Source organism: Emys orbicularis, chromosome 2 (assembly GCF_028017835.1).
Source record: "Emys orbicularis isolate rEmyOrb1 chromosome 2, rEmyOrb1.hap1, whole genome shotgun sequence".
NCBI classification, from domain to species: Eukaryota; Metazoa; Chordata; order Testudines; family Emydidae; genus Emys; species Emys orbicularis.
The window spans coordinates 135,738,268-135,763,948 of record NC_088684.1 but is presented as its reverse complement, the minus strand read 5'-3'; the positions used below and the strand labels follow the sequence as shown (position 1 = coordinate 135,763,948).

At 60.1% G+C, this 25,681-nt stretch overlaps 1 protein-coding gene across 1 annotated transcript; it reads right to left on the bottom strand.

Moving 5' to 3' along the window:
* Nucleotides 1-362: 362 nt before the first annotated feature.
* Nucleotides 363-16,258, bottom strand: PDLIM2 (PDZ and LIM domain 2). Its single transcript, XM_065399828.1, has 9 exons — nucleotides 16,151-16,258; nucleotides 12,053-12,204; nucleotides 8,489-8,558; nucleotides 7,967-8,160; nucleotides 7,674-7,758; nucleotides 3,731-3,870; nucleotides 1,900-2,045; nucleotides 1,523-1,640; nucleotides 363-561 (listed from the first exon to the last, which is right to left on the bottom strand). Exons 1-9 carry the CDS (start codon nucleotides 16,241-16,243, stop codon nucleotides 363-365), a joined length of 1,197 nt encoding a protein of 398 aa, XP_065255900.1. The 5' UTR covers nucleotides 16,244-16,258.
* Between the last annotated feature and the right edge of the window lie 9,423 nt (nucleotides 16,259-25,681).

The window sequence follows — 25,681 nt, the reverse complement described above, 5'->3', positions numbered from 1 at the left end:
AAGCTCATTTCTGCAGATGGACAACCACCAGCTGGGACTGGCTGAGCAGAGGGATCTGGATTCGAACTGGTGACCGAGAGGCCAAAGGCCACTCTTTATCCCATTCCCACCCGCTACCCTATACCTAGCAGGCTCCCTCATCGGTCTCTCTCGATTGGCTGGCGGCAACAAGAGCAGCGAAGCCGACGGGCTGGGGAGCAGCGGGGGCAAGAGCCTAGCAGCCAATCGAGGGAGGCCGAGAGCAGGACACGGCAGTGAGACTCCCAGCATGGGAGGTGGCGTTTGTGCTTGGCGGAAGCCCCGGGGAGGGGGGGGGGCGGGCAGAGCCAGGGAGCCCCAGGCCCCATGCTCTCGGGTGCAGCTCAGGACTTGGAGGAGATGGCCGTGGCAGCGGCGGCGCCCTCCCCGAGGCCCTGGTAGCGCTGGCGGGCGTGCTTCTCGCAGTACAGCTCCTCGCCCACCCAGAAGTGGCCCCGCATCTTGAGGTTGAGGCCACAGTCGGCACAGATGTAGCAGGAGGGGTGGCGGTACCGGCTCTCCTGGATTCTCACCGCCTGGGTCCTGCGGGAGACAGCGTGGACGCGGTCAGCTGGGAGGAAGAGCTGGCCAACAGCATCCCAGCGCCACTGCCTCTTCAAATCCCAACAGGGTCAACTCCGCCTTCCGTTCTCCCAAGCTACGGCCAAGCCATTCAAGCAACGGGTTCCTGCCTGCTCCGTGGGGACATCCCTGAGACCAGGGCACCTTCCTCTGAACTCCAGCCTCAGGCCGCTCACCATAGCATTGCTCCAGCCGCTCGGAGCAACTCTCACTGCTTCAGTAACCAGCCGAGCGGGAGAGTAGCCCCAGAAGCCTTTCCGTGTGCACAGAGACACACGGAGAAGGGCGACCACGTGGCCACCTCCACCTCGTCCCTAGGGGTTAATGCAGCCAAGCCCCATGCCTAGCCACGCTTCGACGGGCAAAAGGGCACATGGGCTTGGGTCCGTGGGTCTGAACTGCCCCAGAGCCCGGAGAAGGATGGATCCCCATCTCCAATGCTGCAGACATTCGCGAAGCCTTCCCAGATGGGGAAACTGAGGCACAGAGGGGGAACGGGACTTGCAAAGGGCATCGGTGGCAGAGGTGGGGATAGAACCCAGGAGATCGACGCCCAGTTCCTGTGCTCTCATTGCTATACCAGCGCATCAGCCTTCTGTATTCTGCCAACGCCATTCCGCGCCCCCGCCTAGCAATATGGGCGGGGCAGACTGCTCCCCACCTAGACTGCTTCCCCTTGGCCAGGAACTGAACCCAGGAGTCTGGACTCTGAGCACCAGGCTGACACCCTCTCCTGCCGCACGGAGATGAGGCCTGGCCTGCAGGAGCTAGCACTGGGGGCTGGAAGGACAAGAGAGCCCGGGCTTGCTGCGAGTTCCCGACTGGGCTCTCCCCCCAGAAATCCTGGGATAAATGGAGCCGTCAGCCCGAAGGGAGGTTGAGGGTCTCCGGAGTCTCCCTCCCCCGCATTAGCCACACTCACGTGATGCCAGTGCCGCACTTCTCACATGTGTGCAGCTTCTGAACCCCCGCCACGGAGCTGGTGACTGGCTTGTGGGTGCTGGGGGACAGCTTGCTGGGAAAGGGGGTCGTGGTGCCCGCTGAAAAGGAGAGCAAGGGAGACATTAGGATCAAGGATGCACTCCCATGTCCACAGACCCTCCCCAGGCCTCCCCACACACTGCCCTGGACCCCAAAGACTAATCTCCTCCACCCCGACCCTTCCATCCATGCAGAACCCCATACCCTGGAGACTATCACACCCCTGCCCTTGTCCTGGCCCCTCTGCTCTCCTTTTCTGGACTCCTGCCTACTCCCTTCTCTGCCCCTCTGCTCCAGGTCCTTCCAGCCTCTGCTCACCTCCACCATCAGTCTCCAGAGCCACCTGGAGCAGGCGGAAGGTGTTGGATTGCCGCGGAGCGGCCCGGATCTCACGGTTCTCCTGCATCATTTTGTAGACCTCGGAGTCCTCCTCCAAGCGCCGCATGGCCGGCTCCGAGTCCAGGCTGCGGAGAGAGCAGGCCCTGATGTATAGCAGCCCCACTGAAGAACACAGAGCGCCTAGCTATGTCCAGCCCCAGGCACCCAGCACGAGGTGGGGCAGGGAGCAAGATCCCGGCCAATCAGCCCTGCTAACCACCCACTGCGTGCAGCTACCCACCTGGAAGCCTCAGTGCTCCAGAAAGGGGCAGGGGGCTCGTCCCATCCCGACACAAGGGGCAGTTAAGGTCCCCTCACCCGCCGAAGCTCCAAGCGAATCCCCGTTGTGCCAAGGCAGCAGCAGCCTGGCCGCGGGAGGGTGTTCAGACAATCCAACCTCCTCAGCGTGCCAGCTTGGGGACCCAGAGGTGACTGCTAACCCCCTATCCAGAGGGGCCCCTGGGGCCACAGTCCCACATCTCTAGGGAGGAACTGGCAGGATCTCCCTCCCCTCTTGATTCCAGCCAGGATGAGGTACCTGCAGCTCCCATCCCAAGGGAGGAGAGACCCCAGCTGCTGAGCTCCGCTGACAGAGCCAACTCCTCACCCCAGGCACAGACAACTCTGTGCCCATCAGCCCGTCCCACCTGAGTTGTTCAGGGGGGTGCCTTTCTAGCCCACACCTCTGCACTTCCTCCATGAGGAAACCCGGGGGCCACAGCCCAGCCAGCACCCTGCATCCCATACACATGGCCAGTTCCCCCTGTGGGTGGGAACTGGGAATTCACACCCCTCCAAATACCTACCCCAGGGCCCTGCCAAGGGGGCGAGCCTGCTGCCCCTTTGGTCTCTCTGCAGGCCCAGTCTCCAGCTCTCTGTGCTGACAAGGCACTGACGCTCCCTGGCCAGGGTGATGCCCAGGCCTGCCCTGCTCCTTCCCACGCACACCTGGATCAGCTGAGTTAACCCTTGCATGGCTCCCTGGGCCAGGGGAACCCCTGGTGAGCAGGCTGGGGCCTGGGATCTCTGGGCAGGGATTTCCCAGCCTACCAGAGGGCTCCCCCACCCCACAACTCCACTCTCAGCCAGGGGCCCGTTCTCTCCAAAGGTGCCTTGCCTCACTCTCAGCTACTCCAGTGCTTGGCTCCCCTCACCACCCCCTGCCCCCCGCAATGCTGGCAGACCTCAGGCCCAGCCTGCGCAGCACCTTGGCAGAGCTCAGCAGAGCAGCAGGGGGTGCCGTGGGTCTGAACAGAGGTACGTTGGCAGGGCTGTGGGACTAGACTAGCAAGGGTGGGGGGGTGAGGTAGGAACAGGACGCCTTTAAGGAAGCAGCTCTAGTGATGCGGCTCAATCCCAACCTGACCCCCACAACCCCAACCAGACCCAGTCTCCCCAGGCTATGCACCCCTGAACTGACCCCACAGCCCCGCCCTCTATCTCCCAGCTCAGCTGAGACCCAAGAGACCCCTCCCCGGACCCAGATCCCACAACGTGCCTCAGTCTCCAGCCCCCTCACTGCCCCGCTGAGGCAATTCACCTCGACCCAACCCCCCTCACACTCTCCAAATCAGTTCAAGGCTGGCACCGCTCTGCCAACGCCCCTTCGCCCTGAATGGCAGCATCCTCCGGGTCCTCTTGCCAGCCTGGCTTATGTCACACTTCCCCTGGAGCCCTGTGGGTCACAGACTGATTCCTCACAGCATCCTTCGCTCTGGGCTGGGTCACACCCCCCTCCCTGCCCAAGCCCCAGCTGGCGAGCCAGACTTACCTGTTGCGGGGGCTGTACGAGGGCGAGGCCCTGCCCGGGGCCCTCCCCATCTCCCAGGGGCCGAGAGGGGATGGTGTGCGGTTGATCAGAGGCAGAGCTGCAACTGGAGAGCTGCTCGGGTGGCACAAGCTGCCTCGCTCCTGAGACACAAGAGAGAGAAGGAGGGAGCGTGAGGAGCCAGACCCTGAGCGAGGCTGGCGCAGAACTTGGGGACCCAGCCTTCCCAAGCCAGAGCTCTGCTTGCTAGGCCACGGCGCCCGTCCCGATGCCTTAGCAAGGGACAAGTCAAGCTGTGGATACTAGCGAATGGGATGCCGCAGGGCAGGGGTGCTTTGTGCAGACACTCAACGGGTCCATCCCGTTTTTACTCCGCAGGATACAAGAGCGTGGCCCTTTCACATACACCCAGGGCTGCACGGCATGCTCCGGCCACTAGAGGACGCTCCTGACCCACAGTCCAGACATCTCCTCCCAGCTGCTGGAGTGTTTCCCAGCAGAGCAAAGGGGACCCCCTCAGACCTGCGGCTCCTGGCTGGGGAGACGCACACGGCAACGCCCTCCCTGTCCCACAGGGCCCTGGCCCACAATGCAGGGCTGGTTTCCGGGGGGCCCCCAGCCGGGGCGTGAGCGGTGCAGAGAGGGCTCTGTTTGCTGGGGGAAGTGGGCAATGGATAGATCTGCAAGAGGCAGACGCCCCGTCAGCTTGCAGGGGAGATGGAGGCTCTGCTCATCCTGGCACTATGCGGTGAGCTGCACGTGCTCATTCCACCCCAGAGCAAGCAAAGGACGTTCTGGGTAGTCACACCCTCTTGGAGCAGGCCCTAGAAGGGGTCCCCAGCCGCCCCACCAAGCCGGTGCCAGTTCCAAGGCCAGCCAGACCCTGCTCCCCTCCATGGGGATTGGAGGGAAACGGGGCCAGCACAGCACCCCTCCCCGCTTGCTCCCCACCCCTGCCACAGCCCTGGCTCCTTTCTGCAAGGACCAGCCAGCTACGCAGCACCAGGCAGACATGCCCCTCTCCTCCCCGTCACGGTGCTGCCCGGCGCCCTCTCTGCCAGTGCTGTGTCCCTGCCCAGCATGCCTATTTCTGGGTCGGCTCTAGCCAAATCCAGGAGACACTCCCTCCCGCCCCCCCCAAAAAAGCCTGTTATTTTAAGCCTGTGCTGCTAGCCCAGAAATGCTCCTCCAACGACATCTGCTCCTGTTTAACAGTCCTGGAGCCACAAGAAAGGCGAAACCCCGGATAAGTGGAAGCAAATGTTTCTGGGAGAAAAACTCGACAGAGCACACCCCGCAAGCCAGCAGAGCCCGGCTGCTCAGCCTTCCATCCAAGGAGGAAAGTAGAGGGGTCTGGTCCCCTTCCCCGGGGCAGGGGATCTGGCTGGCTCAGATCTCTGCAAGGAGCCAAGCACAGAGCCCACGAGTGTGTACCTGTGCCATGCGCACTGCAACCCTCGTGTTCCCTGGCCCCAGAGTGGCCCAATAGAGATTACGGTGCCAATCGATCCCTTAGAGACTCTCCTTGCAGTTCCGCCTGCACTTTAAGCATCCGTCCTCCCATCAGCGACACTCCAGCTCTCACAATGCAGCGAGGTCCGGCCATATCAACGTGCCACACGCCAGGCCCTGCAGTTAACTCGAGCGTCCCAAAGACAGACCCTCGGGAGGCTGGAGGGTGTCATTGGGAATCAAGAGACAGGCAGGTTGGGGGGGATGGTCTAGCCTCTGGGGCCCTCTTTGCTGCTAGGAAGAGCTAAGCAGTTGCCAAGGAGCCATGTGGCTCAGGGAAAGCATCCCTGCTCAGCTCCCGCACACTGGGGTCCTGTCTCCCCATCTCCGATCCCACCCGCAGGGCCCCAGCTCTAGTGTGGCCTCCAGGCAGGGAGGAGCCCACCAGGACCCAGAGACCAAAGCAAATAAACGCTGGGAAGGAACGAGAGAACAAACCAGCAGGGGAAGCCAAGGGTCTGCTGGTGCCAAGCCCGCTGCCAGCTGGAACAGGCCATGCTCCGGGGCCACCACGCTTCCCAATTTGGGCTTGAAAAATATCCCCAGCCCCGAGAAAATAAAGAAAGCTAAGGAGGGAAGGGAGAGGGCCCCCGGAGTCAGCGGCTGCCACGGAGTGGAGCCAGGAGGAACAAGCAGCAGCAGCGCCCAGGCCCAGGCGAAACACGCTGGAGAGGATGGGAGCCAAGAAAATGCTGGGCCAACGCGAAGTGGGGCGTGCTAGGATGTGGCTCTGGGCACTATGTCACCGGAGTGCACAGAACAGGCCCCCATGGGAAAGGGGAGGCTACAGGGTGTAAGATATGGGAGAGTCCAGGAGCCAGACCCCCTGGTGAGTCACAGGCTTCCCAGCACCTCACCCCGGGTGTAGGTTTGGCTAGAAAGTCTACTGGAGGCTTGCACTGCAACCGGCCTGGGCCACACTGCCCAGGCACCTCTGGGATAGGGAAAGCTGTACAGGGAGCCCAGTGGTGCGGAGCAGGGAACGGAGCCCACCGCCCCAGGGCAGCAGGGGGATGCAGCCCCTTGGAGCCAGGCTCTGCCGAGCACCGGCAGGGCGGGTAACTGGGGCTCATGGCTCAGGTACTGGGCTGCAGCTCCCCAGCCATGAACTCCCTGGACCTGCAGCTGTGGTGCCAGTGTGGCCTGGCTATCAGCACAGAGAACACACCCAGGATTGGGGAGTGGGCACTGGGGCAGGCAGTATCCAGCAACGAGGGAAGGCTTTGAACAGAGACTGAACAGCCCCCCCCAGAGGCAATGGAGCAAGCGGCTCCTCCAGGGAAGAGCAGAGGCTCCCAGGACCCAGCACGTGTCTTTGTGGAGGCAGCCTCCCCTGCCAACGCCCCTGCCTTGCATGCCCACGGGAAAGCAGCAGCATCTCCCCAAACTGGTTTTGCCTCCCCTGCCCTGAGCCGTTGCCTCGGAGACGCCAGGTAGAAACAGGCAAACATCCCCAGCCAGGTGCACTGCTGCCTGCGGGGACAGAGGTGGGATCCGGCTGCCTTAGTAACGGGGCCCAGTGCACGGCCTCAAGGGGGCGGCTGACGTGGGGCAACATGGAGGCCAAAGCCCTCGCTCCACCAGGAGGGTCCCTCTGGGGCAGTACAGGAACAAGGAGACTGGATGGAGCAGGCGGGCACAGCTGGATGGACCAAGGGAGGAGCAGTCACAGCGCCAGAGGGCTGATGTGAACACCCCAACCCCCTCCGGCAGTAAAATCCCCTCCTGTTGCCACAATGGAGCTCTTCCCCAATCCTACAAATACACCTGGACCCGGACCCAGAGTCAGCACCGGGAGGGGAAGGGACAAATGCCCCAAGGAAAAATATCCCAGGAGAGGGGGGTTCAGAGACAGGCATTGGTGCAGATGGACAGACCACACCAATGAGTAGGACAGGAAAGGCAGTAGCGACACCCCAAATCAGCGACACCCAATGGCAGCATGTTTCAGATTGCTGCAAAATGTGTGGTTTGCCTGTGGGACTCGCTGCCACAAGATATTGCTGGGGCCAAGAGCTCAGTAGGACTATGAAGATGGACTGGACTTTGCTATGGTGAGAATGTCCAGTTATCCCATCTGACAAAAAAGGGACAGCCAGCGACAGGAATTGCCAGCTGGGCCCCTGGCACCCTGCTCCCCCTGCGTTCAGAAACAAGGCATCCCAAACCCTGCGGGGGAATTGGAGGAGCTTGGGTCATTGGCACCACACAGGGCCTCACGAGGCTTCCCGCGGCGGCCCAGGCAGAGGAAAGAGACAACATAACTCAGACTCTCCCACAGAGACACACCTCCAGCACAACGCCAGGTCCCCAGGGTACGAAGCCAAGACCTGCCCCCTGCAGCGTCACACCCCAGCTCGATGGCGGGGGGATCCCCCCCAACACAGAACGCTGTGCACCTGGGATGCTGTTACCCCAGCGCCCTCCTGCTCACCTGTCTGCTGCCTGGACGCTGGTGCCCGTGGGGTGAGGGGGAGCGATCCTCAAAGACACTGGGAGAACTGGTCAGAGACTGGAAGCTGAAAGGGGGGGGAAAAGTCCATGGGAAACCCATTCATAGGGGGAATCACAAAAAGGGGTCAGCTGTACCCCATCACCTCCACCCTGCCAGCCCCCCACACCTGTGCCATTCAAAGCCAGATGCGTGGCACGCCCACCCCGCCTCTAACTGCTGGTGCTCGTTGCTCCAGCCATGAGCCTCTACCTCTCCCTGGTTCTGGGCCTTACCTGCAGCTGCTCGCCACCGTCTCCCCTCTGCCCTCGGAGGGCAGGCTGGGCCTCTGGGGGCTATAGGGGCTGCCGGGCCGGTACCCGGGTGACGAGGATGAGAAGGGGCTGCCAGGCCGGGGGCTGAGGGACGCCGGGCTGGAGTAGGAGGACCTCACCGAGCCCTGGCTGTCATCCCTGGTTCGTACGACATCCTGGGGAAAGATACTGTCAGCCAAGCGGGCAGGGGGATGGAGCCACCCCACGCACCAGTCAGGATGGCCTGGCTCCCCGTCACTCCCCCTCCTTTGGGGTTGAGCAGGAAGGACGCTTGTGTGGGGAGAGGCCTTGGGATGGGCAAAGGCAGCCATGCCCTGAAATCTAGTCCCAGGGCCATTAACAGGCACAGCACTCTCCCCCCTACGGGCAGGGCTTGGGGCCAAGACATGGAGCTCCCGCTGCCAGGTGGGGCTGGATGTTTCCACTCTCCCCAGGGTCTGGGGAAGGACCTGGTGGTGAGCTGGGGATGGGAGGGGGTCTCACCTGGAACCGCATGGCCAACATCTCTGGGGAGCTCTCACCGTTGGTCTGGTGGGGAGAGAACAACTGGGACCTGAGTGCAGTGGAAAGAGGGAGGAGATGGAGAGAGAGAGAGAGAGAGAGAGTGAGGTCGGCTTGGCTGGCCCCCATTCCACCTTTGGGGCCTTGGGATGACACCCGGGACCAGAGAAGGCAGCTGGCTAGTTACCCCCTCTCGTGCCCTGCCCTGAGGCCACGTTCCTTGGTATACTGTGTCTGACAGACTGCACCAACTACCCTCCCCATGGGAAAGCAGAAGAAGGATAAGCTGGGGGCACAGGCCTGGGACACAGGAGACCCAAGGTTTACTCCCGGCTCCACCACAGACTGCACCCTTGGGCAAGACCCCTAGCCCCTCAGTCCCCATCCGTCCAATGGGGTAACATTAATAACCCATCATCTTGTTTATTTGGCTGGTAGGAAACAGCCCGTTCCCCAGTGAACTATTTACGTACAGCACCCGGAGCAACGGGGCCCTGATTTCAGTGGGGGCTACCAGAACAGTCTCCCCGTCAGCGAGGAAGAACTCGGTTCACCCCAGAGGCCTCGCTCCACCCAGCACACTCCCTATCCAGGGACCTAGAGGGCCACAGTTAGAAGGACAAAGGGTTAAGAGGACTTCTTCCACTCCTGCTCCTGGTCCCAGCCCAGATGTGCTGGACGCAGCGCCAGCCCCGGAGGCCAGGCGGAGGGAGGAGGGGAATACAGGGCTGCTTCATATTCTCTCCCCCTCTCAGCAGGAACCCGCTGGGGGCTTTGATGTAGCCAGGAGCTGGAATTCATTAAGGGCAGTTAAATAGAGGGGTACAAATGGGACCGTAGGAATGCAACATGACGGTGGGAGATGAGAGGAGTCATCCCCCCACATCCCATACGCCCGTGAGCAGAGGGGCAGGGCGCTGGGAGTTCTGAAGCCCGGGCCCAGCCCCAAAGGGATCAGAATATAGGGACCAGCACTCCACCCGGGGAAAGGGGCCACATGGGGTTAGCCCCAGCCAGCAGGACACAGAGCAGACTGCGGGTGTCTGCTTGCCTCTCACACACACACGCAGACACGCCCAATGGCAGCAAAAGGGCACGTTGCTTTCACAGAGGGACAGAGCCAGCTCCCGGGGCAAGGGTGTGTAAGCTGGGGGCGGCTACTCAGATGGGGCGCTGCTCTTCCCTGTGCTCTAGGGCTGCAGTACAGCAGGGGCCAAGGAGTGACGAGCCAGAGCAGGCGAGGGGAAGGGCCAGCAGCCTGGGGATGGAGAGGCGTGGCTCCCCACCCTGGGGACCCAGCGGGAGCACAGGGACAGCGGGCTGGCTCTTGGGGCAGGCGGGGAAGGGAAGGAGATGAGCCAAAGGGCCCGGAATGAGAGGAATGCAGCCTCCTGAGCCGCTCCGGCTGGGTTTGTGGGTCTTGGGCCACTTCCAAGATACCATGAGGGTTTCCCACCCTTCGTCAGGAACCCGCTGCACGTCCCAGTCAGCTGGAGAGGACGCAGCACCGAGCAGAGAGGCAGCCAGGAGAGATGGGCTGGCGAGAGAAAGGGGCTTCATGCGTGCGGGAGGGGGTCTCTTGGGCAGGCAGCTCCCCAGGAGCTCGTGCACCAGCAATGATGAAACTAGGCTGCACACGCCTGTGCAAGCGTGACTGCACAGAAGCTTGTGCGCACACGCATTTGAGCTGCAACTGCTGAGGGGGGATGCGAGCAAGCGTCCAGGCGACGCGACCTGCTGCAGAAGCGTCTGACCAGGGCAAGGCGGGGGCTCAGCCCAAGAGTTTGCCTGGCGCTCCCAGGCACGTCCTCACCCTACAATGCAACCCCTGGGGCAGCCGGCCAGGCAGATTCCCTTGCCAAACAATCCCTTGCGAGCGCCGCAGATGGCGGGGGAGGGCCAGAGGAAGCCGTGAGTCAGGCTGGCATGTGGCTGCGCCCAGGTCAGCAGCGAGGTATTTTTAGGATGCACCCATCACACCGCCTCCCCCCCCCGCAAAGATAGTTTCACGTTCTGGACAGTCAGAGTCATCAGGAGACAGCGCAAAGAAACTTTCCACCTCCCCACTGGGGCAGGGCCCAGCTACCCAGCTTCAGGGGAAAGACAGCTCCTGGCCTCCCTTCCTCTGGGTCTGGCTTAGATCATAAGCGTCAATGCAGCCGCTGCAGCCAGCTCATCCGGGCCAAGCAGGTGAATCGGGGAGGGTCATGAAGAGCCAGCCCCAGGGGCGACTGGATTGACAGACCTGCCACGCAGGGTCCCTCTCCTGCAGCCTGGCCATCCGGGGGAGCCGTGTCCAGCTCCAGCTTCCGCTGACTGGGGCCTGCCCCATGCTGCAAGGGGCTGTCACAGGACACCCCTGACCTGCCCCTCCCAGAGGCCAGAGGCTTGCTGGAACCAGTCAGACCTGGGCTGCAGGGCGGTAGCTGCCAAAGCTGCCTGCTCCGTCGTGCGCACAGCGTGCTGGTTTCCAGAAGCAGCCTAAAGGCCCCCTGAGGCCAACAGCAGAGATGGCGTCTCCCGAAGCAGGGAGGAACAGACACGCTGTGCCTGGCACAGCCCCACCCTACAGAACCCCAGCCCTGCCCTGCATGCCGCCCGAGCCACAGCTCTGTGCCCAGCATGCCCCTGCCTCAGAAGCACAGCACAGCTGATCCCCTCACCCAGCCTCAGAGCCACCCAGAGCACAGCATGCCCACCCCATAGCATGTCACAGCCCCCCACCCACCCAGGAGCCACAGCTCTGTGCCCAGCATGCCCCCCGGCCCTCAAAGCTGCAGCATAAAGCCTGGCACAGGACCCCAGAGCAGTGATCCCCAGGGTGTAGCAAAGAGACCAGGGCAAGACCCCTCTGTATTCCAGCCTTGTATCCCCCATACAGGCCTCGGCTCTCTCTTGTACGCCTCTGCTGCTCCATGTAAACAGAGGGAGCTGGAGCCCTGAACCCCGCTCAACCTTTGCCCAGGCTGGTGTGCTTCCACCACTGAGGGGCAGGGGGGAATAACCCTCATCCCTGGCTCCACAACCTGTCCATGCAGGAAGTGTAGGCAGGAGCAGTACAGGGCTGAGCCCTGGTAATGGCATATTGTATTGGGACATAAATAGTGCTGTACCAATTTGTTAACTAACCCCCAGCTCTCCGGGAGAGGTGGAGGGATCATTACCCCTCCCTGCACAGCAGGAGAAACTGAGGCACAGAGGGGGTCAGTAACTTGCCCAAGGCTAGCCAGTGAATCAGTGGCAGAGCCGGGAAGAGAACCCAGGAGTCGTGACTCCCAGCTCCACCCCTTAGGCCTTGTTGCTGTGATGAAAAGAGCTAGGACTGATCCTGCTGGAGTGATTGCTAGTTTGAACTTGCAGGACTCCAGATTCCTCCACGCTCTTCTCCATGGCGCCATAGACCCCCGATGCCCCACCTGGACGCTGCACCACTCCCCAGCGCAAGGGGACTGGGGCGGAAATAGCGAAGCCAGACCCCCGAGCAGATCCCTGCCCTGCTGAGGAACAGGGAGCAGCACAGTGCGGACGCGGGCAGGCGGATCTCACCTGTCCACTTGAAGCTGGAGCCGGCCGGAGCTCTGCTTGATCTTGTTCTGCGCCTCCACATTGAGCATGTCGGCCGTGCTGTCGCCATTGATGGAGACGATGACGTCACCAGGTCGGAGGTCCCCTGCAGCTGCCTTCCCGTGCTCCGTCACCTGCGCAGCAAGGGGGCGGGGGGAGCGGGAGAACACCCAGGCATTACTGCAGAGAAAAACCGCCCTGGGGGAGACACAATGCCAGGGGCAGAGGCCTGCCAGCCACCTCCAGCATACCATGGCACAGGAGACACTGCCACCCTCGCCCAAGGAGCAGCGAGAGGGGAGGGGGAGATAAGCAGGGGGGCCTTCCCAACCTGCTCTGAACAGATGACACACACTGGCCCAAGCTTAGCCCTGCCTTGGGCTTGCATTTACCATCACCTACCGCCACGCCACCAGCTTCCAGCTTTTCCCCCAGCTTGGCTTCTCGGTGGGACCTCTTCCAGCCCAGCCTCCGGCCCTGCCCATGGTTGGCCAGAACACACTAGCGGTCACACAGGGTAACTCTGCAGTGAGGAGGAGCCCAAAGGGATGGCCAAACCCTGCGAGTCAGCAGCGATTTCTCTACCTGCCCCTGGCCCCGGCTGGCTCAGAGGAGCCCTACATTCCACTCAGGGGCCTAGAGCTTTCGCCCCCAGACAGGAGGTTCCCAGACATCGTACCTAGACCTGGGGGAGGGGAAACCATCCCTGACCTGGAAACCAGATAGCATCCAAATACCCTGCTGCCCTTGGGAAGCGGCTGTCAAAATGGGGCCACAGTGTAGGGAGTAGACCTGGGGCAGAGGACACTGCTGAGTTTTTGAGTGGCTACCCGCTAGCCCCGTGGGTGAGACTCCCCAGGCACCCCTCTCCCACCCCCAACACTACATGCCTTACTCTCTGGCCAGTGCTCAGCAAAGCTGGGCAGTATTTCCTTTTATCCTCCTCCAACACTGTGCAGTCCCATGCATGACTATCCTGCTCTGAATAGAGAATTATTCATTTCCTTGTGGGCTTCTTCTACAGTGCTCTCATTGCAGTCTTCATTCTTTGCAAACATGAATTAACAAATTCACAGAGCCCGGGAGGCAAGGGGTGGTATTACACCCTCCCCCCCCCGCAGCTTATATGTGTGAAAACTAGGCACAAAGATTAAAGCCAAAATTGTCAGCTAATTTTGGGTGTCCATTTGAGACGCCTGGAGCCTGATTTTTCAGCATACTTAGCAACACGTAGCATGTTATATGCTCACAGCCCAGCTCCCAACTCACTTCAGGCAAAGCTGGGAGCGCTCAGCACTTCTGCTTATCTGGTCTCAAGTTGGACACCCAGAAAATGAGGAACACACAATTAGTGACCATCTGTCAAACAAATGTCCGGTTGAAGTGACTTTCCCAGAATCACACAGGAACTCTGTGGCAGAGGCAGGGATAGAATCCAGTTCTCCAGGACTGCATTCAACCACCTTACCTATGAGACCATCCTCTCTCTTCCTGCAGCCTCCTGCCTCATTCACTACACACCTGCCAACCTCTGCAACAAATGAGGCAAATTCCATTCTCAGAAAGGGCTGAACCATTTTAGCTGAAACTTTCCAAAAAAGTTCAGCCTGAGACCGCCAATTGGCATGGAAGATATCAGGCCGAAGGCTTAAAGTTTGGCTTTGGAAAACAGGGCCTTAGAATGGGAAATGTCCAGCAAGCTTAACTGTAGGCCTCGCTACCTGCGCTACTTACAATAAAGTGACATGACTCTAGTGCTGGGGAAAGATGCCAGAGCGACAGCCGCAGGGCATAAAAGCTTCTGAAAATCCACAGTGCAGCACAGGATGAGTTCTGTCTTGCCAATGTGCCTCAAAACCTGATTCAGAGGGACCACCCCTAAGGCTGGGGGAGGATGTTGAATCTCCATGGTCCACCTAGTCCTTGGCCTCTCTGCTGAGGCGGGAAGGGCTCTCGGTCACAGCCAGCCTGCTCACGGGTCCCAGCTGGTGACTTGGAGGCAGAAGACCCCACCTCCCAGTCCTGATCTCTCCTGATTGAGGCCAGGTTTACAGTGGACACCAAGGTCAAGGCCAGAACAACAACAGAGAGAAACTCCTCTTGGCCGGGGTGACGTTAGGGCCCATTGTTTTTCTCCGCACACGTGCACCACAGGGACTTCTAGCCTGTTCCCACAGACCAGGATTCCTCAAGGACGGTAAACAGGATCTGCTCCCAGGTCCCTTGGCACCACGCCCACTCAGCGGGGAGCTGGCTTCCTCTGCAGCCCCTGCCCTTCGCCGATGGGAGAGCGAGCGGCTGCGGCACGGGGGGATGGAGAGGACAGCATGCCAGCAGAAAGATGCGAGAGAGCCAGCCAGATTATACTAGGGAGCCATGGGGAAATCCACAGGGAGCTCACCCCAGGATCAAGCCTGTCAGACCCCACACCAACGGGGAGCTGGACCCAGTGCCTGGGCTCTTCCCTTTCAGATCCCCACAGGAAGGCACCTGCAGCATCCCTGCCGGGGGACAGCCTCCCACTCTCTGCGGCTTCTTTACCCCCCCTCCTGGACTGGCTGCTCTCCACCTGGGGCTCCTTGAACCACTGCAGCTAGCCCAGCACATGCCACTTAGCAGGGAGAGCCATAACTCCGGGCATCCCCCGGCTTCCTGGCTCCCGTTCCAGCAGCTACTTCCAGAACGCAAAGCCGTGTCCAGCTGGGGGCCTGGCTGCCACCCTCTCTGCACGCCACCAGCCAAGATCCCTTTGCTGAGACCCCAGACACACCCTCAGGCCACTCCCAGGCTAGGCTTTAGAACAGGCCTGCACAACTCGTAAAGCGGCGAAGGCCATATTACTCCAAAGGAAACAGCTGAGGGCCGAACCCCCCCGGCCCCGCCGAACCCCCTCCCCAGCACCACCCAGCCCCCCCGAAACACAACACCCCCCCCAGCGCCGCCCGCCCCACAGAAACAACCCCCCCCCAGCGCCACCCGCCCTGTGGAAAAAAGCCCTCCTTCCCCAGCGCCGCCCTGCTGAAACAGCAGTATTGAACCTTGGTAATATGTTATAGCTGACCCCTAAGGTAGTATAATTAAGGTAAAAGAAAAATGTCTTTTTGCTAGAAGTAGAATAAGATCTTCCCCCCACGTTGTAGTTGTAATCAATTGCCCTGTTGAATGAATGAGGTAGGCTTGGAAGGCAAGCGCCTCCAGACAGCTGCAACCTTTTGAGAGGGAATGGGAGCCAGACCAGATCAGTAGAACAGGTCAGCCACCGACTTGCCACTCGCCTCCTCAGCCGCCCCCCTCCCAACTCGCCTACTTACCCCCCCGCTTGCCTCCTCAGCCCCACACCACCCCAGCTCACCTACTCCGCTCCCCTCCCCTGCCGCCGGCTCACCTGCCCCCCTGCCACTGCCTGCCTGCTCGCCTCCTCAGCCCCCCGGCTTGCCTCCTCAGCCCCCCCCCACACCCCTGCCACTGCCCGCCCGCTTGCCTCCTCAGCTCCCATCTCCAGCTCGCCTACTCACCCCCCGCCACTGCCCCCCTGCTCGCCTACTCAGCCCCCCTCCCTCACCCGCCGCTTGCCTACTCACCCCCCACGGGCTGCACAGTGAGCCCACCTACTCACCCCCCGCGGGCCGCACAGTGAGCCCACACGGGCCGCATGTTGTGCAGGTCTGCTTTAGAAGGTGTTCACTACTCGTTAGCCGAACCTGGACAAGGCAATGTGCCTTGACATGGGTTTAACTGGGCACGGCACATTCTGGGGGGAGCCTAGCTTGAACTCGGCCAGTTTAACACGCCTGCACTAGGCTGCTAACCCGGGTTGTCTAGCCTAGGATTTGGAAGCGTTAGCTAAATCCTCAGAGCCGCTCCCCTTGCCAGCCCATCAGAAGCTATTCACCTCCAGAGCACAGGCAACACTCACCCTCTCATCCAAGGTGCTTGTGCAAGGCCATACAGGGATTCAGTGGCAGGGCCAAGATTAGAACCCAGGAGTCCTGGCTCCCAGTGTCCCGCTGCCCAAGTGCCTAGAGCACACTCCAGCACAAGCAGACAAACCCTGGGACATACCCGTGTGGATGCTCCTACCTTGGACACAATGATGGGCTTCCTGAAGTCCCTTCCTCCCGTGATACGGAAGCCCCAGGGGGCCGGTCCGGTCAGATTCACCGTCATTGACATGGCGATGCCGCCAGCGGCAAGCTGGGCAGCGCAGCAGCACCTGGAGGGGGATCTGAAAATGGAATGAGGCCAGAGCGTCAGGGCTGGGGGTAAGGAAATCCGGGGGGCAGCGAGGGACAAGCTGAACCCAGCAGCATGAGCACTTTAGGCTGTTGGGGAGTCCGGGGTTGAGAGAGAGATTTTTTTTGCCTCGCCCAAAGCAGGTCAGTGGCAGAACCAGAAATAGAACCCAGGAGTCCTGGTTCCAGTCCCACTGCTCTAAGCCACTAGATCCCACTCCCCTTCCAGAGGTAGAAATGGAACCAGGAGTCCTGACTCCCACCCCCTCCCAGCACCAAGCATTAGATCCCACGCCCCTCCCAGAGCCAGGAACAGAACCCAGGAGTCCTGACTCCCAGGCCCCCTCCTCCAATCCCGAAATCAAAGCTAGAAGGGCTGCCCAGCAGTAATCGGGGCCCTCACCCTGGCTCGTCCCAGCGCTGCCCTCTCTCGCAGGGCAATCGGCAGACTACGGTCATTCGCCCTGCTGCTCTTTCCTTCCGGGGAGGGCAGCTGCGAGACACAGAGAAGTGTCTTTCGCTGTCACAGGTTGGTGCTAACAGCCTCTGCCTTCCCGTTGCAGACCTGAGACCAGCCAATAAGGCCAATGGTTTCTTTTCCTAACCACAAGCAGCTGGGGCGGATGGAGGGGGCTCCCTGCGAAGAAACACACTGTGGGCACAGGCTGCTGGCTCACAGGGCCTGCTCCAGCCCCGCCCAGCCCAGCAGAAAAGGGCCCAGAGAACAGGGATGGGGAAGCTCTAGCATCACCCTCAAGAGGGATCAGGCACACTGGGGAAGGCACTGGCCGGATGGTGCCAGCATCAACCCAGCATTGCAGGTGGCAAATTAGCCTCGTTCTGGGGCTGCCCCTACACATCTCGAGGCCCTTTTGCAATCCAGAAAATGGGTGCACTGGCAGAGCCGTCGGCTGGTAAACACGACACCTGTGGGGTGAGCCAGCACGCTATGGGGATGGGGGGGGGGAGGGGCATCACGCACAGCAGGGCTTGGGGCAGACGAGGAGGCCAAGGGGACCAAGCCAGCTTCAGGAAGGAACCCAGCTAAGAATCCTGCTGGGACCCCAGGGAATGGGGACCTAGACATGGCACAGGAGTTGGCATAGCCAGGGTCCAGAGAGGAGCGAACCTAGGGCAGGGGGGCCTAGGGAGAGCAGTGCCAAGCTGTAGGACCAGGGCCTATGGAAGACGGCTCGGAGATGTGGCAGAATGGATAGCAAGGATGGTGCTGTGGGCAAGGCGGTGAGTATTGGGGGGTGGGGAGAGCTGGTCAAGAGCGTGTGTTGGAGAGGAGAGGACCACGGGACTGGCAAGAGGCAGATGGTAATAGTGCAATGGCAGAAGATCGCTGAAACTTGAGCAGAAGGGAGATGGTGGGAGCAGAGACAGAACAGCTGTCAGTATCGGGGGGGAGGGAGGGTCAGAAGAGGTCTTGGCAGGTCAGTGCTGTAGGCCTGAGCCAGGCAGCCCTCCCACCCCCTGCACTGCCAGGAAGCAATGACAAGACAACGCAGGAAGTTTGCAGCCACAGGTTTGAGTCATTTGTTCCTGTGGTTCAGTAGAAGCTTTTCAGCTCCCTGAGTCCGCCCTGGAGAGGATGCTGGGCTGACACCTCCATGTGCCGACACCGCCCCCCAAGGCAGGCTGCAGTGGTCGGGGCGGGGAGAGACTGTCTTGGCGGGACAGCACAACAGCCCAGGGCTCTCAGCAAAGCAGCTGGTGGGGCCACCCCAAAGAACACACGAAGAGTCGGATCTGGGCAGCATCATGAGGGGGAGGCTGAGTTAGCCCATGTGGTGCTGCTCGTGTCCCAGCCCACTCTGTGCATCCTCTTCCGACTGAGGGAGGAAGGAAGGCCCCTGTCCCCTCTAGCACCCAAAGGACCAATCCACCTGGCACTGCTCCCATCCCGCGGGGGCAGCCTCACTGCACAGCCCCGGGGATGACCCGATGCTCCGCTCCCCCACGTCTGAGCGGCTGGAGTCAATAGGTCAGACCAGGGCCGGCTCCAGGCACCAGCCTGGCAAGCAGGTGCTTGGGGCGGCCGCTCTGGAGAGGGGCGGCACATCCAGCTATTTGGCGGCAATTCGGCGGACGGTCCCTCACTCCCACTCGGAGCGAAGGACCTCCCGCCAAATTGCCGCCACAGATCGCAATCGCGGGGGTTTTTTTGTTTTGTTTTGTTTTTGTTTTTGGCTGCTTGGGGCAGCCAAAACCCTGGAGCCGGCCCTGGGTCAGACACAGCCCCAAGCGCTCCTGACCCCTGCAAGCCTTCACCACATGCAGGCCCCCTCCCCGGGGAGGTTAGGTTCACATGCAGCTTGGCAGAGAGGGAGGAAGCAGGGCTGGTGGCCGGCTGGCCCTGACACCTCTTCCATAACCGTCAGGGAAACATCTTAAAAATCCCAGGCGCACAAAGAGGGGCTTGAGAAACCGCTGGGAAGAATTTCCTGTGCTTGGCTTTGCAGCGCCAGTAGGAAGCGCCTCCCCCCCAAACACACACACACCAGATACAGACATGCCCTGTGCCTGGCAATCCTCTCTGGACTCCAGCAAGGCCCCCATGAGTGAGGGGGGTGGGAGAGGCAGGGAGGGGGAGAAGGGCTGAAACCACCCATCCCGCCCAACAGCAGGGTGGGCCTGTGTGCCTATGAGTGCCCAGGCAGCCATCCCAGAGGCTGGATGGGGGCACAGAGAGCCCCTTTGCTTGTGACACTCAGAACCAGACAGGACAAAGCACTAAGAAGGGTCCCCTCTTGGCGCCCAACATCTCTGACCTCCGTGCCCGGCAGACACGTCCGCTACGTCACCCCTGCAAGCTCACCAGTGACTGGCGCGTACCCCAAGGCCAGCGCTGCCCACAGCATGACTTGAGGCACAGGGGAGACACAAGGTGCTGGCTGACAGGCAGAGAGAGTCACCTCCGTTAGCATGGGGAAGCCCTGTGGCTCGTACATCACGTGGGCAGCACGGCAGAGGGAGAGATTGCTCCTGGGTGCATGACACTTTGGCATCAGCAGTCAGGCTGGATTAGCTCCCTGCAGGGCAGCTGGAGGGGTGGCAAGAGGAGGCCGGGGCAGCACAGAATGGGGCTGTCTTTGAATAAAGAGCCGGGGCAAAGCTTGTTTGGCCAAGGGGGCATGCGAGCACCCTGTCAGGGAGCAGGGGCAATGGGGTGAGGAGGTGCCAGGCCTCCTGCAGCCAAGGTGCTCTCAGTGGCCGTCCTCCCCCCCACATGAGGAAACAAGCTAGTTACTAGACAATCCCAAAATAGCTCCAGCCCCGGCTCCCTGCCGCAGCACAGCCTGTCATTACCCCACAGCCCTAAAGCCCGAGAGACGCTTTCCAAGTCTGCAGCGCAGCAGGCAGGGGTCAGAGTCCAGAGACCGGGCAAAGCTTGAAGCTGCTGGCTGGGCAGGGGGGCAGGGACGCTCCCAGGGCCCAGAACACCTGCAAGGAGAGGCCAGAGCATCTGCAGCCCCTGCCAGCTCCTCTTATCCAAGGGCTGGACGAGAGCCCCCCGCCAGCGTGTGCCTGCAGCCCCTTGCCTGCCCTGGGTGCCCTCACCCCCAGAACCCCAGCACAGGACAGGCTGAGGGGGGGCAGGGTAAGGTGACCAAATAGCAAGTGGGGACTTTTTCGGGGGGCTGGGGGTAGAGTTGCATATATAAGACAAAGCCCCTAATATCCAGACATCCAGGCACCCTAGGGCAGGAGCCAGAGCAGCCCAGGAATCCCAGCCCCCCAGGCGGGCTCTCCCTGCACCCCGACAGCAGCCCCGGGCACTTACCTCGGGGCAGAGACGCCGCTTCTCCCTGGACTCCCCGACCCGGTGCGGAGCGGAGCGAGCAGCCCCCGCCCGCGGGCTTCCAGCCCAGCCGCTCTCGGCCCGGCGAGCAGACGGCCCGCTCCGCGGTGTCCTTTGCAGGGGCGGCCCGGCGCTAGCAGCCTCCTCCCGCCCCATGGGCAGGGGCTGGCCGCTCGGCTAATGAGACAATTGGAGCGGCATGGGCGAGCCGGCCCAGCGGCGCCACCTGGCGGCGCAGCCCCGGCCCTGCCGCCCGGCTGGGACGCCCGCGGTCCCTCGGGTGGATCCCAGGCACAGGGGCTTTCTGGAGCCGGGCAGCGGCAGCTCGCATCCCATTGGCAAAAGTGACTCAGGCAACTAGGGCCCCCCCATGTCCCCACAGGGCCTGAAGCCCAGAGGTTTGCGGGCACCCAACTCCTGCTGACATCAATAAGAACAGCCCTACGGGGTCAGACCAAAGATCCATCCAGCCCAGTATCCTGGCTTCCAACAGTGGCCAATTCCAGGTGCCCCAGAGGGAATGAACAGAACAGGTCATCATCAAGTGATCCATCCCCTGTCCCTCATTCCCAAGAAGCTCAGCATCATCCCCATTTTACAGATGGGGAAACTGAGGCAGAGAGCAGGAAAGTGACTTGCCTGAGATCACCCAGTAGCCAAGTCAGGAATAGAATCCAGGTCTCCCAAGTCCCAGTGCAGTGCTCTAGACACTAGGCCGCAATGCCTGCCTGAAGTTAAGCCCCCTAACTACCCTTGCCAAGCAGGGCCTAAGTCACCCCTGGGGGCCTCATTGGAAAGCTCTGGGAGGCGGGCGGGCACAAGCCCATCTGCTTCTAAAGGCCCTTCCCCCAGCCTTCCGGGAGGGACCCCTGGACCCGAGATCCAAATGTGTGCGGGGGACAAGTACGAAATAACAGGGTCAGGAGTGAAGGCCAAAGGTGCTAAACTAGGGATCCAGAGGGGGACACCGAGCAGAGAACCCCGGCTCCTGGGGGTAGCCCACAGGCACCTGTGTGACCTAGCGGCTCTTGGAAACCTGAACCAATGGCAAGAGTGATCAGAGCAGAGAATGACAATCACACACACACTCCGGCACACACCAAGACCGGAGAGGAACCAGACTCAGCTGAGGCTAGTGGTGAGAACAAGGGGAAGTCATGGGGCCCGTCAGGCTGGCTCTGGAAGAGAGACAGTCACACTGGCACTGAGGTGCCCGTCTGATGGGGTGGGTGGTCAGCCGCTGGCATGGGCTGCCCGGGACAGGGCGGATTCCCTGTCCCCAGCAAGAGAATGGACGTCTCTCTAAGAGCTCCGCTCTAGCTCAAGTGACTGGCTGCAGGCAGGAATCACTGGATGGAATTCTCCGGCCAGCCGGCAGGACGCAGCTCAGACTGGCTGGTCACAAGAATGGCTTCTGCTGTCCTTACGATCTACGAGGGAGCAGGACGACAGAAAGGAGATGGCATAGGGGCTTCAGAGGCTCACACAATCCTTCCCCACCTTCCCGTTTCTCCTCTGTAGACACCGTCCCCGCCACAGGCCCCACAGCCCTGCGTTCATTACCTCGGAAGAGCCAGATTGCAACACCGGGGTCACAGGCAATGTTGTCTGTGCTAAGGAACTGTGCCCAGCCTCATTGACAACTGACTGTGTTGTTATTTCTCTCCTCCTTCCTCCCCACTGTAGCTCCTTGCCCCTCATCGGGGTGGTGGCAGGCTGAGGGCTGCTCTGGAGGATCTGATACGATTAATTGGCTGTGTGTGCGTGCCACTGCCGTCTACTGGGTGGAATCAGAAGTGCTCATCGGTGTGGCATAAGCACTACACTGCTGCCGGCTGTTGGAGAATCTCCTTTAGCTCAAGTGGCAGGGGCCTGTGATTTCAAGCAGGGAGAGCCGAGTTCTGTGCATGCTGCTGGTGTGATGCTCTCTAGCACATAGCAGAGGGACCGTGGGGCTGGAGGTTTGTTACAATAGCTCAGCTAGTCCCTCCTGCTGGCAGCCCCAAGACAACCTGGAGTCCTCAAATCCTGACATCCTCTAGGCACAGCTCCACGGAAATGTAGCCACCTCTACAGTGGGAGGTAGTGACCTGGCAACACAGTGCAGCCGGTGTGTGAGGGGAAACCTCGGCCAAAGGCAAGCTCCAGCCTGTCAGGGAAATGCCCTGGACCCTTTAATGGGAAGGTAGGGCAGACAGAACCTGGATTTACAGTTCCACACTTAATAAACAGCCTAGCACATGGGTTAGCTCCTTCTGATGGGGAACAAAGCGCTCCCAGGATTTGAACCTGTGGCTCTGGGGAATCTCAGTTGCCCACCTGCTGGTTGTATCCCAACGCTGTCCCCTCCAGTGATGGCACTCAGCAGGTAAATAGCACTGCCTGCTGACTATTCTGCAGCCACGCAGTGCAGAAGGGCTGACATTGCACGTGTAATTACAGCCCCTCCTGCCTGGGTGCTGACCTGAGGACCACCTGCCCCGATCCCTCCCCCTATACACAGCTCCCGGGCAAAGGGGCACCCTGCCCACTCCCACTGATTCAGTGGGGTTTCCTGGTGAGTAACTCAGAGCAGAAGGTGGCTGCCAGTGTGTCCAGCCCTGTTCAGACTTTATTCACTGGGGTGCGGGGAGCCTGCCTGGAACCCAGGGCCCACCTTTCACTTGTATGAAATTGGGGAAGTTTGCAGCCACCCTTGTTCCTAGCGAGGGCCAGCTATGTTCCAGCTGGGGAAACTCAGAGCCTTCTCTCAGTGCCTGGAGATAATAGTGTCCAGGAATCCCGCCAGTGCGTCCTAGCACTGCCCCTAGGATGGGTCAATGTAATGGCCTGTGCGGCCCAAATCGCTGAGACCCCCAACTGGATCTGCACCCTGCCCGTGGAGGTCCAAGGCGAGCTCGGGGAGAGGCAGCTCAAGGAGGCCAGGGCTGGAAAGGGGTGGTACAGACATTGGGCCAATGTTGTCCTGACCCCTGGGTTGAGCCAGGCCCTGTTGAATCGACAGCCCCGACCACCAGAATCGCTACAAGAGATTCCGGGGCAGGAGTAGGCTGGTCCGGCACAATTGAGGCCGGGAGGCTGCCCGGGGTGAGTGTCTGTGAGGGAGCAGCTGGAGGCTCCTAAATCCCATCTGCCCCAGCTCAGAGCAGCCGCATCTCTCATAACATGCCAGCACCCCTTTGCTCATGAAATAACCTCCTGGCGCTCACAGAATGGTAGGACTGGAAGGGACCTGGAGAGGTCATCCAGTCCAGTGCCCTGCACTCGTCTTATCTAGACCATCTGTGACGCATGGCCAGAAAGGGTTAAACATTCTGCAAAATAAACGACCCTCAAAAGACATGTGGGGAGATAATGTTTGTGTTTTTGTGTATTTACATACATATGAGTAGGGTAGACAATGTAATCAACAGTCCCTGTCTATGCTGCATTCTCATAATTCAGAGGTCAAAAGAGCATCCTATCATGTAAATGAATTGTAAACATGGGATATCTCTGTATTCATCTCTCTTTGAAATGTATAGCAAATACTCTGTGAATGGTGGAGGAACAAGCAAATTGCCTTATGTTAATTCTATAGCTAAGTACCAGTGATGGACCTCCTCCATAGTCATCCTAATTACCTTTTGAACTCCCAACTTGTCAAAAGACATGAAAGTGTATAAAAGATCCTTAGGTCCTGATTCTGTCATCTCAGATCTGCTTAAGCTTCATCAGGGGAAGTTTGAGTTGCAAGACTGAGGTCCCAGTTATGCTGGTACGCCCTGAATATGAGATTTGGACATTGGACTATAACCTATGAACTATTTCTGAAAGAACTCCTTGCAACGACACAGCTCACCATCTCTGCTATGAATCTGCACCTCACTGAATTGAACTCATGTCTGTATGTATATTGATCTTTTAACCGTACTCCCAATCTTTTGTTTTTTAATAACTTCTAGTTTAGTTAATAAGAATTGGCTGTAGTGTGTGTTTAGGTAAGATCTGGAATATTCAATAACCGGGGAGGTAATGTGTCCGATCCTTTGGGGTTGGTAGAACCTTTTCTTTTATATGAGGAAATAAGATTTACAGAAATTTTCATCATATTTGATGTGGGTACCTGGATGGAGGCTGGATCATTTTAAGGGAACTGTGTTGTTTGGACTTCTGAGTAACCAGTAAGGTAATAAAGAAGCTGTTTTGTGCTGGTTAGTAAAGCTTCAGAATATCCACCAGCTTTATGGGGATTGTCTGCCCCATTCTTTCCAGTTCACCCTAACTGAGTGACCATAGCTGGCTCCCCACGAGGACCCCGGTCACACCATCCCTGACAGGTGTTTGTCTAACCTGCTCTTAAAAATCTCTAATGAGGGAGATTCCACAACCTTTCTGGGCAATTTATTCCAGTGCTTAACCCCCCCTGACAGGATGTTTTTCCTAATGTCCAACCTAAACCGCCCTGGCTGCAGTTTAAGCCCATTGCTTCTTGTCCTATCCTCAGAGGACAAGGAGAACAATTTTTCTCCCTCTTCCTTGTAACCACCTTTTATGTATTCATGCTTGGCCTGAGCAGGTCTGACGGGGCACATCGTGCCCCATGGTCTGCCATCACCCACCGAGTGTGAAGAGATGCTCTAGGGGGTGCCCAGCCTGGGGTGACTGGCGAGCAGCCAAGCTGATACAGAACAGAAATGGCTGCACCCAGCAGAGGGCAAGGGGAGCACGATCCGAGCTGGGACACTGCCTGCTGCTCAGAGCAGGTCTATCACACGCGGTGCATCCTGGCATTGGCAACAAGGGCATCTGCCTCAGGGTTCCACTGGCCACAAGCTGCCCTTTGCCCTGCTGCATGGATTCCCGCCCGTCCCTGACGAACACCAGGCGGGGCCTTCGCATGGGGTGAGGCTGATCTTTAATAACAGAGGACAAGCAGATCAGGTTTCCAGGCACATGTGCCGGCTCTTTACAGGCAGCTCTTTACAGTCTTCCCTCCCCGCGTGTCCCGTCCCGTCCCCCCCCCACGGCCGCATGCAGGCACAGGGTTCAGCACAGCGCGCTGGGTCCATGGAGGTGCAGAGGGCAGGCTCAGTGCCTGCTTCCCTTCAGAGGTCGTGATGGAGCAGATCTGTGCCCCCCAGGGAGAAAGCAGCGTCCCGCTTTGGGGTTCAGCCGGAGGAAAAGGACTAACAGCCCCTTCCCCCAGGATGCAGATGCCTTCTGCAGCAAGGCACAGACTGGCAGATACTTATCGGGCGGGCACAGGGCGAGACTCCCTGCCAGGGAGAGCCCTGGGGGCAGGGATGGGGACTGGTCCCCATTAGAGGGAGCCCCCTGGAGGCAAGGCTGGGGGACTGGTCCTGTTAGAGGGAGCCCCATGGGGAGTTGGGGGAAGTGACTGATCCCCATTAGAGGGAGCCCCTGGGGAGGGCAGGGACTGGTCCCTGTTAGAGGGAGCCCCATGGGGGGTAAGGCTGGGGGATTGGTCCCTGTTAGAGGGAGCCCCACGGGAGGGGGGCAGTGACTGGTCCCCATTAGAAGGAGCCCCATGAAGGTAAGGCTGGGGGACTGGTCCCTGCTAGAGGGAGC

Excerpts from the sequence above, each read along its gene's own strand:
- PDLIM2 (XM_065399828.1), bottom strand. The coding sequence starts at position 16,243 with ATGTCAATGACGGTGAATCTGACCGGACCGGCCCCCTGGGGCTTCCGT. Across the intron at positions 7,759-7,966 it reads ACGGTGGCGAGCAGCTGCAG|CTTCCAGTCTCTGACCAGTT; the intron begins GTAAGGCCCAGA and ends CCCCCCTTTCAG. Across the intron at positions 2,046-3,730 it reads TCGTACAGCCCCCGCAACAG|CCTGGACTCGGAGCCGGCCA; the intron begins GTAAGTCTGGCT and ends CTCTCTCCGCAG.